The 15,502-nt window shown below is 38.1% G+C and overlaps 2 protein-coding genes across 2 annotated transcripts; one reads left to right on the top strand and one right to left on the bottom strand.

Annotated features, from left to right (window-relative positions):
* Positions 1-326: 326 nt before the first annotated feature.
* Jhbp1 (Juvenile hormone binding protein 1) lies at positions 327-3,441 on the bottom strand. Its single transcript, XM_017154413.3, has 4 exons — positions 3,243-3,441; positions 1,660-1,769; positions 909-1,323; positions 327-847 (listed from the first exon to the last, which is right to left on the bottom strand). The coding sequence occupies exons 1-4, from the start codon at positions 3,304-3,306 to the stop codon at positions 696-698; spliced, it is 741 nt and encodes a 246-aa protein (XP_017009902.1). The 5' UTR covers positions 3,307-3,441; the 3' UTR covers positions 327-695.
* A 6,774-nt stretch (positions 3,442-10,215) lies between these two features.
* On the top strand, positions 10,216-15,019 carry Jhbp2 (Juvenile hormone binding protein 2). The gene is made up of 7 exons (XM_017154537.2): positions 10,216-10,296; positions 10,656-10,734; positions 11,576-11,694; positions 12,240-12,361; positions 14,385-14,518; positions 14,577-14,729; positions 14,794-15,019. The coding sequence occupies exons 2-7, from the start codon at positions 10,668-10,670 to the stop codon at positions 14,946-14,948; spliced, it is 750 nt and encodes a 249-aa protein (XP_017010026.2). The 5' UTR covers positions 10,216-10,296; positions 10,656-10,667; the 3' UTR covers positions 14,949-15,019.
* Positions 15,020-15,502: the final 483 nt, after the last annotated feature.

The raw sequence follows: 15,502 nt of genomic DNA, 5'->3' as shown, positions 1-15,502 counted from the left end.
CAAGTTTATTTCAGCCGAGCGCCACGCCCCCTTTAACGCCCACAATCGCCCACTAACGATTTTAAAATGTGTCCTGCGCCCAGATCTTTAAATATATCCGAGAAGTATAAGTGCAATTTTGTTGTGTATACTTATACCTATAGAAATGTAGAAGACATTTTTCAAATCGAACCGTTTATACGCAATCAAAATTGTTTATATATCTATCTCCCTCGCACTTCCTTTAGCTGAGTAACGGGTATCTGATAGTCGAAGTACTCGACTATAGCGTTTTTTCTTGTTTTAATATCAACTTTTAAATATTTAAGGAAAACATTTTTAATAAATGATCTTATAAATTGTACAATGTACATATGTATTTAATGTGTGTATTACCAAATAATAACATATTCAACGTCTGCATGCCAATCAAAAGTATAACTTTAAAATTTATCTGGCTATCATTTTTTAGCTTGGTCTATTTTTGTGCACAAAGAATATCACGGCGTTTTAGTTTCTAATAATACTTCGTATTATTTCCATGTAGTTATGCATCATTTGTATTTGATCATGTTTTGACGGATTCCCGCAGACTTTGCCATTATCACTATGTCTGCTTGCTATAGAAATCGTGCATATCGTTCATAGCATTAGAGTAATTTACACTTATTGAATCTTAGCTTAGACTAACTAGCTAGGATCTATAACACTTAAATCTAGTCCACGTAGAACTGCTCGATAGGAACATTCTTTAGCAACTGGTTGGCGAGTTTTCCAAATTCACTGGCCAGCTTCTTCTGCAGTTGCGCCTGCATGGCCTCCAAAACCACTTGAGAGTTTTCGCGCAAGAAAAGATTGGTGGCCTCCACTGCGGAACAAATAGGATTTTATCATCACAATCTTTGGTAGGAAAACAAGAGGAGACTTACGCAGAATACGGTTGTTATTAAAGGCGCCGGAGATGCTCATTTTGACATCCTTCACATCAAGAACCAAGCTGAGAGCATCGATGTGAAGATAGTTTACGCCTTTGGACGCGTGGATCGAAGTCTTTCCCGTGAGATCGGCACTCACACCCTCGAAATTGGCGTGGAAGTCTCCCCCTCCGGAGGCTGGCAGGATCAAAAGGACCCCGGAGCTGGTGTACTTAGCCTCGATCTTCAGCTTGGGCATCACGATTTTCGCCTTGAAGGGCTCGCTGCCTTCGCTCAGTTTCAGGGATTTCACCTGGAAGTTGCTCGCCCCGAAGGCCTCCATGTTCTTCAGGGTGATCTTATATCCCTGGGGACCCTCTGTTAACTGCAAGGCCAGAGTATCCATCTTGAAAGGCTCCACAGACGGCAGCTGAAAAAGGAAAAGTAGAGTAAAATGACATACCTCCTACAGAATTCAAAAAATTCAAATCTAACAGAGCTTTTTAATTTTAACTATGAAGTTTTCGTTACACTTGAATTGCACAAAAATACTCAAGTTGGTTGAACCACTGTGCAGAGAGTTAACCACACCACCTTCGCCGCTTTTTCCCGCGAAAATACTCATTATGCAAGTGCGAAAGTCCCAGTGACTTTCATTTGATTTGCTTATTATGCAACAGAAAACTCGTTTACAAAGAAAACGCAACAGAGAAAAACAAATGCAAAGTGCAATAACTCAGTGAACTACAGGAGAAAAGTCTCTTACCTGGATATCGGGAATGCCATTTGCCAGGTAGGGCTTCAGGTGTTCAATTGCTCCAATAAAACAGTCTACCAATTTCGGATCATCCCTGCGGCATTGTTTAATATAGGCGGCTGTAAAAAAAACGGAGAGAGTAATTAGAGTCATGGTAATATTAATATTGTAAATAGCTCTTCTGCCTTGATAGGAAATGGAATACAAATTAAATCACCATGGACCTTCATTAATTGGCTAATGATCTTTAATATTGACTTTTTCAAGTAACACCCATATTTAATTTTCGTATTCTTAAGCTCAGGCTCAATCGGAAGAAAAACAGTGAGAAGTGCCAACAAAATGGAAGATCAACAACAACCACAGATTCAATTCCTGTAAAGTTCATCGACTCTGCAGACGAGCTCAAAAGGAAAAAACTCGAAGCCACAGCGGCCTCCAAACCGAACGAGATCAAAATCAAGATCTCGATTCGGTTTCGGTTTCAGTTTCATTTTCAGTTTAGTTTCGACAGCAAGGTTGCCAAGAAGTGCACCTCTAGAACCTGTTGGAGCCGCGATTCTGTGGCACATGACACACATTCGGGGCTACTGGTTTATCATTAACTTATTATTATTATGCCTGGCAGTATTATTAGCGACATTCGATGGCAAGGCGAGCTGCAGCGGGAGCGATTAAAATTTCAAGTTGAAGGCTGTTCAACGGCCACGGCTCGCGTTAATTAAATATGGATTTGGTTCATAGTCTGCATTTTTAGTGCTTACATACATTCGGATGCCCAGCATTTCGAGTGCGATGCGGAAGCGAATCTTCGTGGAGACTCCACGGCTGAAAAGCCGGGGCTTTGTCCCCCTTTTTGTTTTGTTTCGCTCATTTGTCAAACAAAACCGTGTCGCTCCATGCAATTAACACGTATTGAGTAGATTTGGGGAACTGGTGGCAAACTTGACATTTGACATATTCCAGAAGATGCGGCTGCATTCTTTGTACACAAAAGGTGTGAAAAGCCAACGAAAGTGCTAATTCAATCAGTGAGATAATATCCAAGTCAAGAGTTGGCAAACTTTTAAAACTGTAAAATAAAATTTCTCACACCACTTAAAGATTTTTTAAACAAATCGATTTTAAGCGAAATGAATATCATTGTTGGGTGCAATTTGCGGTTAATAGATCACCACTCGTCGTAAAGTTTAGAGAAATTTTAACAATTTAAATACAAAGTTGGGAGAAAACTGCCACGAATTGCTAGAATCTCCGAGTCACTTACATTTAACCGGAATACTATTTATGCTTTTTGCCCTGACTAATAGTAATTATTTAACTAAATTACTAGAAGATTGATGTTCAATAATTTGAAAAATATCCAATTTTAAGAAAGAAAATAATTAAAGAGAGAGGTTTTACAAATTGAGAAAACTATAGTTTTCTATAATTATAATAAGTGAGTAATGTATGTGACTCTAAAGTGTTCACTCATTCCCTAGAGAGCGGTTAATCATGGTAGCACAATAAAACATTCGTTAGTTTACAGATATTAGATAAGTTCCACGTGATATTTCTTGATATTTTAAGAACACTACACCCAAACTTACGGGATTCAGCCTGTACTGTCCAAAGCGCTTGGATCAGAATTATTAAGCACACGGATTTAATCATTTTGCGCAGAGGAATCACTCAAGAACAATTTAAAGAATACGAAAAGTAATCTGCAGCAACACGCAACGGAGTCGGAAACTATAAAGTTATGAACTATTTGTGATTCAAGTGGTGGAACGTCCGTCAACGCGAAGCTGAGAACTTAAACTGCGAGCTGGTTGCCGGTCGATCGCTGATTTTAAAGCCCCTAAGCTGCAGATCGCAGCGGAAAATGAAACGAGATGCAAACCAAGCCGAGCTCAAGTCCCGCCGTCGACGTCTGCGCCGGCAGAGAACTTCAACTTTGCCGATCTGAGTATATAGTATCTGATGGGTCCGAGAGGCTTGGGCTCAGTGACTGACTGACCGATTGAAATGCCGCCTTTTGGGTCCTCTCTTCTTTACTTCTTTGACTACTGTGCAAGATTTCGATTTGTTTGCCTCTTTGCCGAGTGCCATAAAAAGCAATTAGGCAATTCTATTTTCGCAATCGCCTGTACGCTGAGGTGCAAAATTTCAAAACGAGCGTTTAGGGTATCACCTGATGAACTTCACATATGGTTAACCTTCTGTTAAGCGACCACAAAACAACCCTGATTGCGGTTTTCGAAAGAAATTAATAACTTCTAATTGCTTATAGGTAGAAATAATCTTAAATCTTAGCCTAACGAGACAAAGATCCGCGGAACCCGCTTTGAAATCTTTTTGAAGCTAGCTCTTTGGACCTCATAAAATTGTAGATTCGTGCAGCTTCCTTTTGCAGTGAGAACCTTGGGATAAATAGAATATAAGTCTTCTTAAAACCGTAACAAGGCAAGCTGGCCAAGTAAACCACATTACCAGTGCTCGTGAAAATGTCTCCGCCTCTAATTAAAAATGTATGTGACGCTTTAAGTGTCTATTTTAGTGAGATAATGTGCTTATAAGGCTGGTCGAAATCAAAAAGACCTGGCTGTTGGAATACTCTATCTAACAAAATGATTAGCTTCTTATTGAACTAACAAGTGGTTTAATTTTAAAATGAGTTTCAAAAGAAATAGAATGCTACAATACCCTAAGTTTATAAATCATATAATAAGTGTCTCAAATATTTTTATATTATATATGCAATTGAAACTTAATTTAAATGTTAAATTGGCATATTGCAAATTTATTTAGGAATTAAATTGATAGTTTTGGTTAGGCAAAGCACATTCGATATTACACTTTTGTTATTAAATTATTTAAATTTAATTTGAATTTCAGATTTAAATTATCTTTTCATCTGATAAGTTTACTTCACATCTCAAGTAATCGGCAGTTCCACTGCTAATTGACCTTCCAACTACTGACTCAGTTTGCATCGATCTTTAAAAAAGCTAGCATGTTTGCTTATTAGCAGTGGATTAAAACTGCATAGTCTAGTCGATGTAGAAAATACTTTTACTTGTTGTTGACCGGAATACTCTCCTCACTCTTGAAATGAATTATTCATGGACCGAACGGGTTCCAGCATAGATCTACTAGATTCTTGATATACCTGTCTAGATAGGATTCCATTGAGCATCCAAGCGAAAGTCTACCAATTTGGTGGAATTTTTATGCCACGTAGTTTATTGGATTTGATTGGGTGGTTTCAGTAAATATGTTGTGTGGCACACTTCTGAAAACTATATTGCACCCGAGAGAACACCCCTATCCCTCGTGCCTACGCCCCTGGTTATACCAACATACTAAATATCGAACTGATATTCAAGAACGTGGATATTTTTCTCTGTGTGTCAGTTATCTACAGATAAATTTGCGGGGAAACTAAAGCACTTAGCTGGGCCATACTTTGCACCGCGATCGGAACATACTGAACTCTTAAACTGTTTACAATGGCCCTGAACACAAACAAATAGAGCTATGGGGAAGTATCGGGGAGCTCGATGGGAAGTCTTATTTGTTATACAAAAGCCTCTTCGCCGATTCTTAAGCCTGTTGTCACGTCTAGCTCACAATACGGGTAAATGTGGTTATAAATACATCTCTGAGTGTATATGTATCTGTACAAAAGACGGCTGAGAATAATGACAAACGCGTAGTGAAATGCAAAAAGGAGGAAGAAACACATTTTTTAAATCTCATTGTTTTATTTACCTTGTTGTTGTTCCTAGCAATTCCCACCTGACTTTGATATTTCGTATACACCAGCCGTAGTGTTAATTATCCAAGTGACTAAGCACATGTGGGAAAGTGCAAAGGTGAGCGGAAAAAATGTCACCAAAAATTATGGCAAATTCCATTATCAAGATAATAGGTAATAAATAAGATTGAGAAATATAATTAACACCGTTTGCTGGAAAACCGGTTATGTCAGACACTTTTCTAGACTAAACTCAGAATCACTTTCAATTCGCACTCAATAAATTTGGGCTTCAGCTTCCTTGTGACCCAGAAACGTGTCATTCAACCAATCGGATCAAAGGGATGGGACACGCAATTGCATTCACACTCGAGTGGTTTTTTAGTTGACGTTGACCCAGTCACCAATCCACCTTGACCTTGAGAGCGATTCTACACACGCAGCCCAGTGCTGACGAGCAAAATGTGGGCCTCTGTTTTGCATGTACTCTTGTTCCTTTGTTTTGTTGTTGGCTGGACGAAATATATAATGCTCGGAAAATATTCCCACAAGGAGGCGCAGGACTGCACAATAGATTACCTTAACAATTATAAGTATTAAAAGATAGAATTAACAGTTCTTATGACAATACAATTTTTGATAACAATGTGATGGTGATGTATAGATACATTGCATATTGCCTGCCCATAGTATTTTCAATAGTATTTCCTCAGCAGTTGACCATATTCAGATTACAGAACGAGCGTTATTTTAGTTTTCTTTAGTTTACCAATCGAAAATATTGGGTGAGTGTCAAACGTTTGTTAATTTTAAAGTAGGGTTAAAACCATAAAATCGTATGGGAAATCAGAGTTTTAACCCTACTTTAAATTTAACAGGCGGACGAGAAAACGGTCTAAGGTTGTTAACTGTTAGTACACACAATTTACCTTCGTTATAGTTCTATTAATTACACAAAGAAAAAAACAAGAACATTGCACTCAAATTAAGAACATTCGTTCTTAAAAACCGGGTAAGCACAAATGTTCTCATCTCGAGTCGAATGTTCTCAACATCAGAACGAAATGGTGTTACACAGAGAAAATTCGTTCTCATCTGAGTTGAAAATGTTCTTAAAAATAGAAACCCTTTTTCAAGTTCAAAATGTTTTAAATGTGCTTGAATTAAGTTGAATTGGTTCTTAAAATCTAGTTGAGTTTAAAATGTTCTTGAAATAAGAACGAATCTTTATTATTTTAGCACATGGTTCTTAAATCAAACAGACAGACGGACAGACAGACATGGCTAGATGGACTCGGCTATCGGTGCTGATCAAGAATATAAGTATTTACTTTATGTGGTCGGAAACCTCTCCTTCACTACGTTGCAAACATTTGACTGAAGTTATAATACCCTCTGTAAGGGTATAAATATAAAAGGAAGAAACAAAAGTCTTAAAATAACTTTTATTTTTGAAATATAAATTTAATTACCAATACAACATTTAATAGTCGTTTTTTTTTTGCTTACATTTTTTTTAATAAAAGTTAGTTTTAGTCCTAGGTTTTTTTTGCAGTCAGAATGGAAATGTAAAATGTAATTCACTTTTCTGTTTATACAAGCATTATACGTGGCATACTTTTGGGCAAGGCTTGCAAAATTTACATTGTACATTACATTATTTTTACATTTTTATATTTCTGAGTAATTATTTTAAGAGATCAATTAATTTACTTTTTTTTGATTATGAGTTAATTTTTTAAATTGACAATTTGACTATGTAAAATGTGGTACTTTAAAATCCAAAGTTTGGATCAACTAATCATCGCATACACGTAAATTCGTGTAGATATTTGTATTTGTAAAAATCTATCTTCGATCAAAACATTCCGTTTTTTAGTTTCTTTTAACTATTAAATATCATTAAATGAATTAAATTAAATACATTTTAAAAAATCACCAAAAAATTTAAAAATTTTCTGTTCCCGGAATTTTCTACAAGCCCATCACGAATCACGAAGCGTTTCCACCTCAAATTTACAATTTGAATGCAAAACAGACAGCAATAATCGAAATTATTCTCGACAGCCCATAAAGTTCCCTGAAAAGTTTTGAAAGACAATTGCATTTCATTCGAGGGTTTGTCTCCAGATAACCAACATTTCGACTGACCACGCACATAAACAATTCTGATTTATTAGGGTTAACACACTCTCTGGGTTCAACGCATGTGTATGGTCGTACGGATGGATAATGAGTTCCCATTACCGCACTCGGCACTTGGAAAGCTCTTCGTTCTAATCGCACGGCCTGACCTTTTGGCCACAAGTGAAACTGCGGCCCACAATAGGGCTATAATGCAGAAGAACAAATGGTGAGAAATAAGAGAGAGCACGGCACTGGGCTAATCCGGCTTGGAGAATCGCTAATGATGCCAAGCCGCTTGGATGATTCATGGCAGCCTCATTACCAAGTTGCAATCGCGAGTGTGGGAGGTTGGGCTCCGAGTCAGAGACCCTTTGCACTTAACCTTCAGGCCTGCAGGCTAAATTGCTACCCGCAACTATACACCGAGATAAAAAGTTCCAAGTCGGTGGGTAGGGGAAGGTACAAAGGTTTTCATGTACAATGTGTATCAAATAAAAACACCTCTTAACGAGGTAAAAAACTAGTGACGACCGCACCTTCAACATACAAAAGTTCTGATATCAACATTTGTGACGAAAAATTATTACACTCGTCATTAAATAGACTTTCTAATCTTTTCTCATTCGGCCCGCCCTAGCAAACTATTCCAGCCTTTTTCCCTTTACGGGCATTTTCTATTGCAGCGTGACGAATGAGAAAAGATTAGAAAGTCTATTTAATGACGAGTGTAATAATTTTTCGTCACAAATGTTGATATCAGAACTTTTGTATGTTGAAGGTGCGGTCGTCACTAGTTTTTTACCTCGTTAAGAGGTGTTTTTATTTGATATCAGAAGTTTTTGTTTGTTTACATTTGCTCTCATAGGAGCTAATATATACATTTAAATTTAAATTGGTCAATCATAATTTTTAAACTATTGTATTTTAACAAATTAAGTTAAAAAGGCGTTGAAGTATTTCAAAATACCTTTTAAACGAGGTATAGCACATGTCTGTACCTTTAGTAGTGTAGAACTTACAAACTAACGAAATTTAGCTATTTTTAGCTTTTTCCCGCTAAAGTAGCGGCTTTTTCCAAAAGTCGTAGAACAAAAGATTCCTATATGGAACTCTTAAGTGCAAATTTACTGATTCCATGACCCTAAAATACAGTTCGGATACCCTCCCACAAAATTCAATACTCAGGGAGCGTTAGTTGTTCGAGCTGGCAAAAGTGGCTATTTTCGTATAAAAATAACTTTTAAACGTGACTTTTTACAGTAATGTGTTATATACCAAAATTTAAGGAATCTCAAGGGCTATACAGTTCAAAGTTGTAAGGAAAATCGTTAGAGCCGTTTTTGAGAAAATTCAAAAAAAGCTAAAAAGAAAGTTTAAAAAAAAATTCTTTTGTTCATATCTTTTTAACTATTACATTTACACAAATTGCATATAGAAGGCGTTTATAGCATTTAAAAATACCTTTCAAACGAGATGCAGCACAAGTCTGTAGCTTTAGTAGTATAGAAGTTACGGCTTTCCGAATTTTAGCTATTTATAGCTGTTTTCCCGCTAAACTAGCTAGTTTTTCCAAAAGTGGTAGAACAAAAGTTTTTTACATCGATGTGATAAACGTCATATCAAATTTTCAGAACTTAAAAAACATATTTTGGACAAGTGGACAAGTGGACAAGTGGACAAGTGGACAAGTGGACAAACAGAATTAAATTTTCATTTTGGGAAGAAGAAGAAAATCTTATTTTGGCTATAACTTTTGAACGGAGGGTCGGATTTTGACAAATGACCCCTCATTCGACGGGTATTTTCAAAAGGAATACAACTAAAACATTGCGAGGGGGCATTTATCCCCACCGGCCCCAACAGCTCCAAATTTCGAAATTTTCACTTTTTCACTTTCACCGCTCTCTCTCCCAAGCCAATTGATTTTCTTAAAGTCTTGGTATGCAATCCTGTTAGTTTTCGCAATACCTTTCGATAGGTGTATTATTCATTATGATCGGACCATCACAGTAGATTTTCATTTCTTCGTGTATATATAGTAGTCGCCTTCGCACACTCTCCTGGTGCGCTTCGTCACTACATAGACTGCCGTCCATAGTGATTATCAGCTCAAGAAGGGAAGCTGCTTTGGGTAAGAGATACAAATTTGAGACAACTGAAAAATGCTAAAATATATTAATACAATTTCTGAAAAAAAAAAAGATTTCAAAATAAAAATTTGTACAAATTGTTGAGTCTGAAATATTTTTGACTCATTCGAAGTTGTTTGATAATCTTTTATTTTGCTTTCATTCATTTTTTTTTAATTTGTTAAACTTATTATTTATTTTGTAATTTCTCATTAATAATACTACGTAGTACTACAAATTTCAACAAGATAACTTAAGAAACTAAATGTATCACAACATATAAATAACATTGAGCCTAGCAAATACCAAAATAAACCTCCAGACAGTAGTTTAAATAGTAAACATAATTAAATTACTTAATAATTGTTATTTGTTTATAAAGTTTATATGCCATGTTTTGATGGCACAGAGTTTTTTAAAGTGGGTATGTTTTTTTCACCGTACAGCGATGATACCGCCGACGACCTGTCTACTACGCCCGATTTCTGGGGTGTGGCAAAAAGGCCTTTTGTTCGGCTTTTCTTTCGCCAGCTCTTTCGCTGCATTTCTGTCGGCGCTTTCGAGCCGACTTCTTCTTGGTTAAAATGGCTTGGACCAACGCTGTTCGAGCTCATTCCTCAGTTGAGCCGCGTGAAAGTTGGACGTAAAGTAAGCGCAGCCGAAGAAAGCAGAAGACAGCACACAGAAGACAGTCCGATTCTTTATTCAAGAACAAACAGTGAACTGGTTGGGGCCTGGCTCTCTGACCCACTTCCAGCACGAAAACGAAAGAATTTCCGCCGCAAAGTGAAACCCAATCGGATTTCGGATTTCGGCGACTTAAATTCTTTCCCGACTTTTTCACTTTCGCTCGTAAAGAGCAGCCAGCTACGTCATCTAACCGAAATTAACATATGTATATCCATAAGCTGAAGAGAGTCGCCAAAACGTGCTAATCAATTACGAAACTAGCAAAAAGTGAAACACAGCGCCCGTCTATAACTTCCGATACTTGTACTTTCATGCAGACGAACCGAAAAATGTGCCGCAAGATTGGATTCATATTGCTCGTCTCTGTACTGGGCACCACTTTGGCCCAGGAGCAGCGTAAGTAGCGATCAAACTATATAATAAGTGATTCCCATTTGGCCGCGGCTTTCTAAGTTACATCAATCGCGGCGCCGACTTTCCAGCCGGTCCTTAGACACGTCCGCCGACCAACTTGGACTAAGTGGCCCATAGATTTGGCACTGATTAATTACCCGCCCCCAAAGACGTGCCCCGGCAACAAGGAAAGTCGGCTTGTGCCAAGTACGTTCCAGAATAGCAATTGATGACCACGATAGTCTAGGTTAATAGTTCAGGCTCGGCCGTTTATTACCCGGTTACCTAAAGTACAGATTCGAGTCTCAAATTTCGATATTCAAGTTTCCTTAAAAACAAACATCTTTAATCTACACTTTACTTTTTTTATTGCACAATCGTGACGGTAAGCCAACCGAAAATTGCGAAAAACTAAGAACTCACCTAATGGTGAGAATACAATCATAACAAACCATAGGGAAATCAACCCCTGAACCAGGCCTTTGGATTGGTTTCCACCTATACCCTCCCCACCGCAACTACGGTAATTAACCCGGCAATAAACCTGTCACCAGTTTGTCCCATCCCAGGGATTCATAGTTCAAACCGAACATGTTCACAACGATCGTTGTGTGATCGGCGAGGTAATTGTGAACTTGAACCCGCGTCAGCTGACGCATTCACCTGGGAATCGCAATTAACGGCAGGAAAGCGAATCTTCATTTTCATTGTGAGCCTCTGTTGATTAATTTAGTCGCGGCAGAGAGACAATGCCATCCATGAATAGGCAAAACATGACATTTAGAGACCACAGCCTGCATTATTACATCCCATTGTTTCACCCTGCGAACTCTACATCTTCCAGCCTACTACCTACAACAATGTCCCCGGGATGAGGCCCAGATCAACGAATGTCTTCGGGAAAGTGGCAACAAGCTGGTCCACTACCTGCAGAAGGGAGTTCCCGAGTTGGACGTCTATGAGGTGAGAAAAATGTGCGGAGAGGAAAACACTCCATGCAACAGACAAAAGTTATCTTTAAAGTTTAAACATTATTTTTATGTAGATCCAACAATGTTTATGAGTTTATTTAAAAAATACGCGTTCATTTTTTTTATTTATATATATTATTATATATATTATATTAATTCAGGAGTTATATTGAATTGATTATTATGCGTTTCTCGCCCAAAAATCCATAGTTTAACTGTTAAAACTTGTATGAAAAATTTACTAGGCCCAGAATAAAAGTGTGGAACTAAATAATATAATTCTGAGCTCTGTTGTATAAATTTCATACTAAATATTAAAAAGTTTATATAGTGTAGATTGTATACCGAAAGCTTAATTTAAACACTATCAAAAAAATACATTTATTACTAATCTTATTTAGATATTATTGAAACTACATTTTTTGGTCTGTGTAGCTTATGTAGATCTATGATATGGTCTTTGGGAGGTGGGCTTTGTTAGGTATGACTTTAAATCAGTTACCACATTATAATTATTTGAATTGTGTTTCTTAACAGATTGAACCCGTGATGATTGATGAGATCGGCATAGTGCTGGGAAGTGGACCGGATGGTTATCGCGCTCTTTTCCGCAACATTCAAGCCTACGGTGTGAGCAATATTACGGTCACCAATATTCGGTAAGCTAACCACTTCTTTAGAACTAAGTGAAAATGTTTGATTTATGCCTGGAAGTTGTGCCTCATTCCTATTGAATATTATTTTGGCGTTAATGAAAGTGCATTTTAATTCAGGTCCAATTGTACAAAATTGTTTTTAAATAATTTATCCAGTTGACTATTCATATTGCCATTAAATGAGGTTTGCTACAGCACTCTTAATAGCAGGTTGGCTTTGTAAAATAATTAAAAATCAGTATATACAATTGAATTTAATTATCATGACTTTATGACCCAGTGTTTAATTTTAAGTGCATTCAATACAAAATACTTGTCAAATACTATAATTAAAGCAACATTTTAAAGAGCATCGGGGATTTATGATTGCTTTGTCAATCTCGATTATATCTAATCCTGAGCTAATTGATTTTGGAATAGTGATAGATGCACCTCTTCTGTGTTCATTACCTGAGGGAACTGCATTCTAACGTCTGACCATTTTACACAATATAAGCTTCGACCGCCTTATTATTATAATTTAATTTGCTGCTCATTTGCCTAACCGCCCAGTTCATCGGTCAGTAAGTCAGTCAGTTGGCCACTCAATCAGTGTCTCCCAGCACGCGATCTCCACTTAGCATTTTGTCAACATGGTGGGAGCTAACTTGAATGAGCGCAGTTTCCACTCATTCGACGGGGTTTGCCAAAGCCTTGCGAATACCTTATTGCTCATAGTCTTGATTTATGGACGAAACGTTTGGCAGACGATGGGAAATCGATTGAGCAATAACCGATTTGCATTTCAATGGTTCTTTAACTCTTACTTGAACGCTTTATGTTTGCCCAGATCAATTTGCATTCGCGCGGGTTTCTTATTAAAATACATTTTTGACGCGTAATTATCGACGACAAGGTGTTTGCCCATTCTGGTTGGTTCCACTTATTCTGGGGTTAAATCAGAAAACTGGGAACTCAAAGCCATGTGTTATCTGGAAATAGTCAGATATATGAATATATTTAAATGGTTCGCGGGAAATTGGTTTCAATGATAATTGTCGTTTAATTCAGTTAATGGGGAGTTTTTTTTAAAAAGGGGAAATTAGTTTAGAGCAAAAAAAAACATGATAGTAAATCATTTTCGCTATTAAGGTGTTAAGATAATTCAAATCAATTAAAATAATATCTTCAATTATCTTATCCAATAAAAATATCTTGAGTAATTTTTCATATTGGTTCAAATGCATTTCACTTTATTGTATTAAACTTCTTTCCACATTTAAAAAGAGTTACTCTCCAACCAGTTGACCCACTCTCCTTGATGGCCTCTGATTTTGTACCGGTCTCGAATTATGCAACACCCAAAGCCAAGAACACTCTTAGCTAAACTTTCCGGTATTTGGAACGACAGCTCCACCAACAATAGTTGTAGTACCAACAACAGACACTTGGCTCTCAATTGGCGAAAAATAAAAGATTCCGAGTGGCAGAGACATAAACACGACACAGGTAAAGACGACTGGCCCACAGATCGTTGACCAAGAAACGAGCCAGAAAAGTGTGCCAACGCTAGATTCTCTAAGTGGAGAGAAGTGTTTGGGCCGGTTCCAACATCGGTTTCGATTTCTGTCGCTTTTTACCCTGGCGAAGGGTACTCAAAACTCATTCTACATTTGGGAATTGAAATTGCAAAAATTCCCACAGGATTGAAGAATTCTTTGCAGCATTTTGTTTTCAATATTTAAAGTGTGGGAAATAGGAATTTTCATTGTTCCTACTGCAAGGGTATTCAGTATTTTTAATATTATTCTCTGAGTCTTGCATTAAATTCGTTCAGTAGCTCTCTTTGCTATCGAAATTTAGATCTAAGACTTGGACTCCAGAGAGCTCCAAGGCCGAAAAGACACGACAAAAATCGTCGGCTCATCTTCGCATGAGACGAATGAAATGGCAGTTTTTCGCTAAGCCCATTACTTCGCAGATTGTCACTGTCATTGCCATTAGGGGCGCCCATTAGTATCCATATCTCACCGCGTCTGTTTTGCAGCTCCGACTTGGACTCGCTGCAGTTCCAGCTGACGTGCGAGATACCCCGCATTCGCGTCAAGGCTCAGTACAGGTCCACAGGTGTGCTGATCTTGGTGAAGGCCTCCGGAGCCGGCGACTACTGGGGGGAGTATGGTGGGTACCGGGCCTCTGGGCTGCGATGACGCACTACTAATGACTCTCTATCACGCAGAGGGAGTGAAGGCCAAGATCTACTTCAAGGCGGTGGCGAATGAGGGAGCCGACGGACGCACCTACCTGACCACGGACTCCGTCAAGATGGACTTCAATGTGAAGGAGATCCAAATGGGGGTGGACAACATCGCCAACGGGAACTCCGTCATACGTAAGTAGAGGCGTTTAATGACGTTGTCAGTGATTCAAATACTAAACTTGCTAATCCCCCACAGAGGCTGCCCTCAACCTGTTCATCAACTCCAACTCCCAGGAGCTGCTCAAGGAAATGAAACCGGCGCTCCGCTCCAAACTCACTCTGGTCATCCGCAACTTCATGGATCGCATCTTCGCCAAGATCCCGCTGGACGAGTGGATCAATCTGAATTAGAATGTAGTGTTCCTAGTCTAAGTCCTAATTTATTGCACACAGTTCGAGCTAAATAAACCAAGTAAACCCGATCGAGGATGTCTCTAACTCAAAGCGGATGCTGCGTAACCCAAGCCACTGGTTACCATATCATCAGAGTCATTCAGCATTAGGCAACCGGGATCGGAGTTGTTATTACTGGCACGTTAGCCCCACTTGCTTAGGTTTGTCACGCTAATTCAAGGTCTTTGCCATCTGAATGAATGTGAGATGTGGAAAAAGGTTCGTACATAACAGGAGATGGACAGGCTGTGTTTTATGAGATTACAAAACTGAAAAGCAGCAGAGTTCGATGGTCTTTCGTAATATTTCTCATAATGATAGTATTTGAAGAGAAAATTAAATCTATCTAAATAAAACTGCAATGAAAATAGGTCAAACAGATGCTTTCTCTCCCCTGTTTTGAGTATCTTTGTTAGTCTTATTCAAAGTCCTCTTATTTCAGAGATCCGTTTCTTTTTCATCTTTCATTCTATTGGATAATTGCGGAAAATTCTCTAGCGGATCTTTCTCTT

The sequence above is a fragment of the Drosophila takahashii genome, chromosome 3R (assembly GCF_030179915.1).
Source record: "Drosophila takahashii strain IR98-3 E-12201 chromosome 3R, DtakHiC1v2, whole genome shotgun sequence".
Classification (NCBI taxonomy): domain Eukaryota; kingdom Metazoa; phylum Arthropoda; class Insecta; order Diptera; family Drosophilidae; genus Drosophila; species Drosophila takahashii.
Note: the sequence above shows the minus strand (reverse complement) of the source record. Positions and strands in the feature narration are given on the sequence as shown.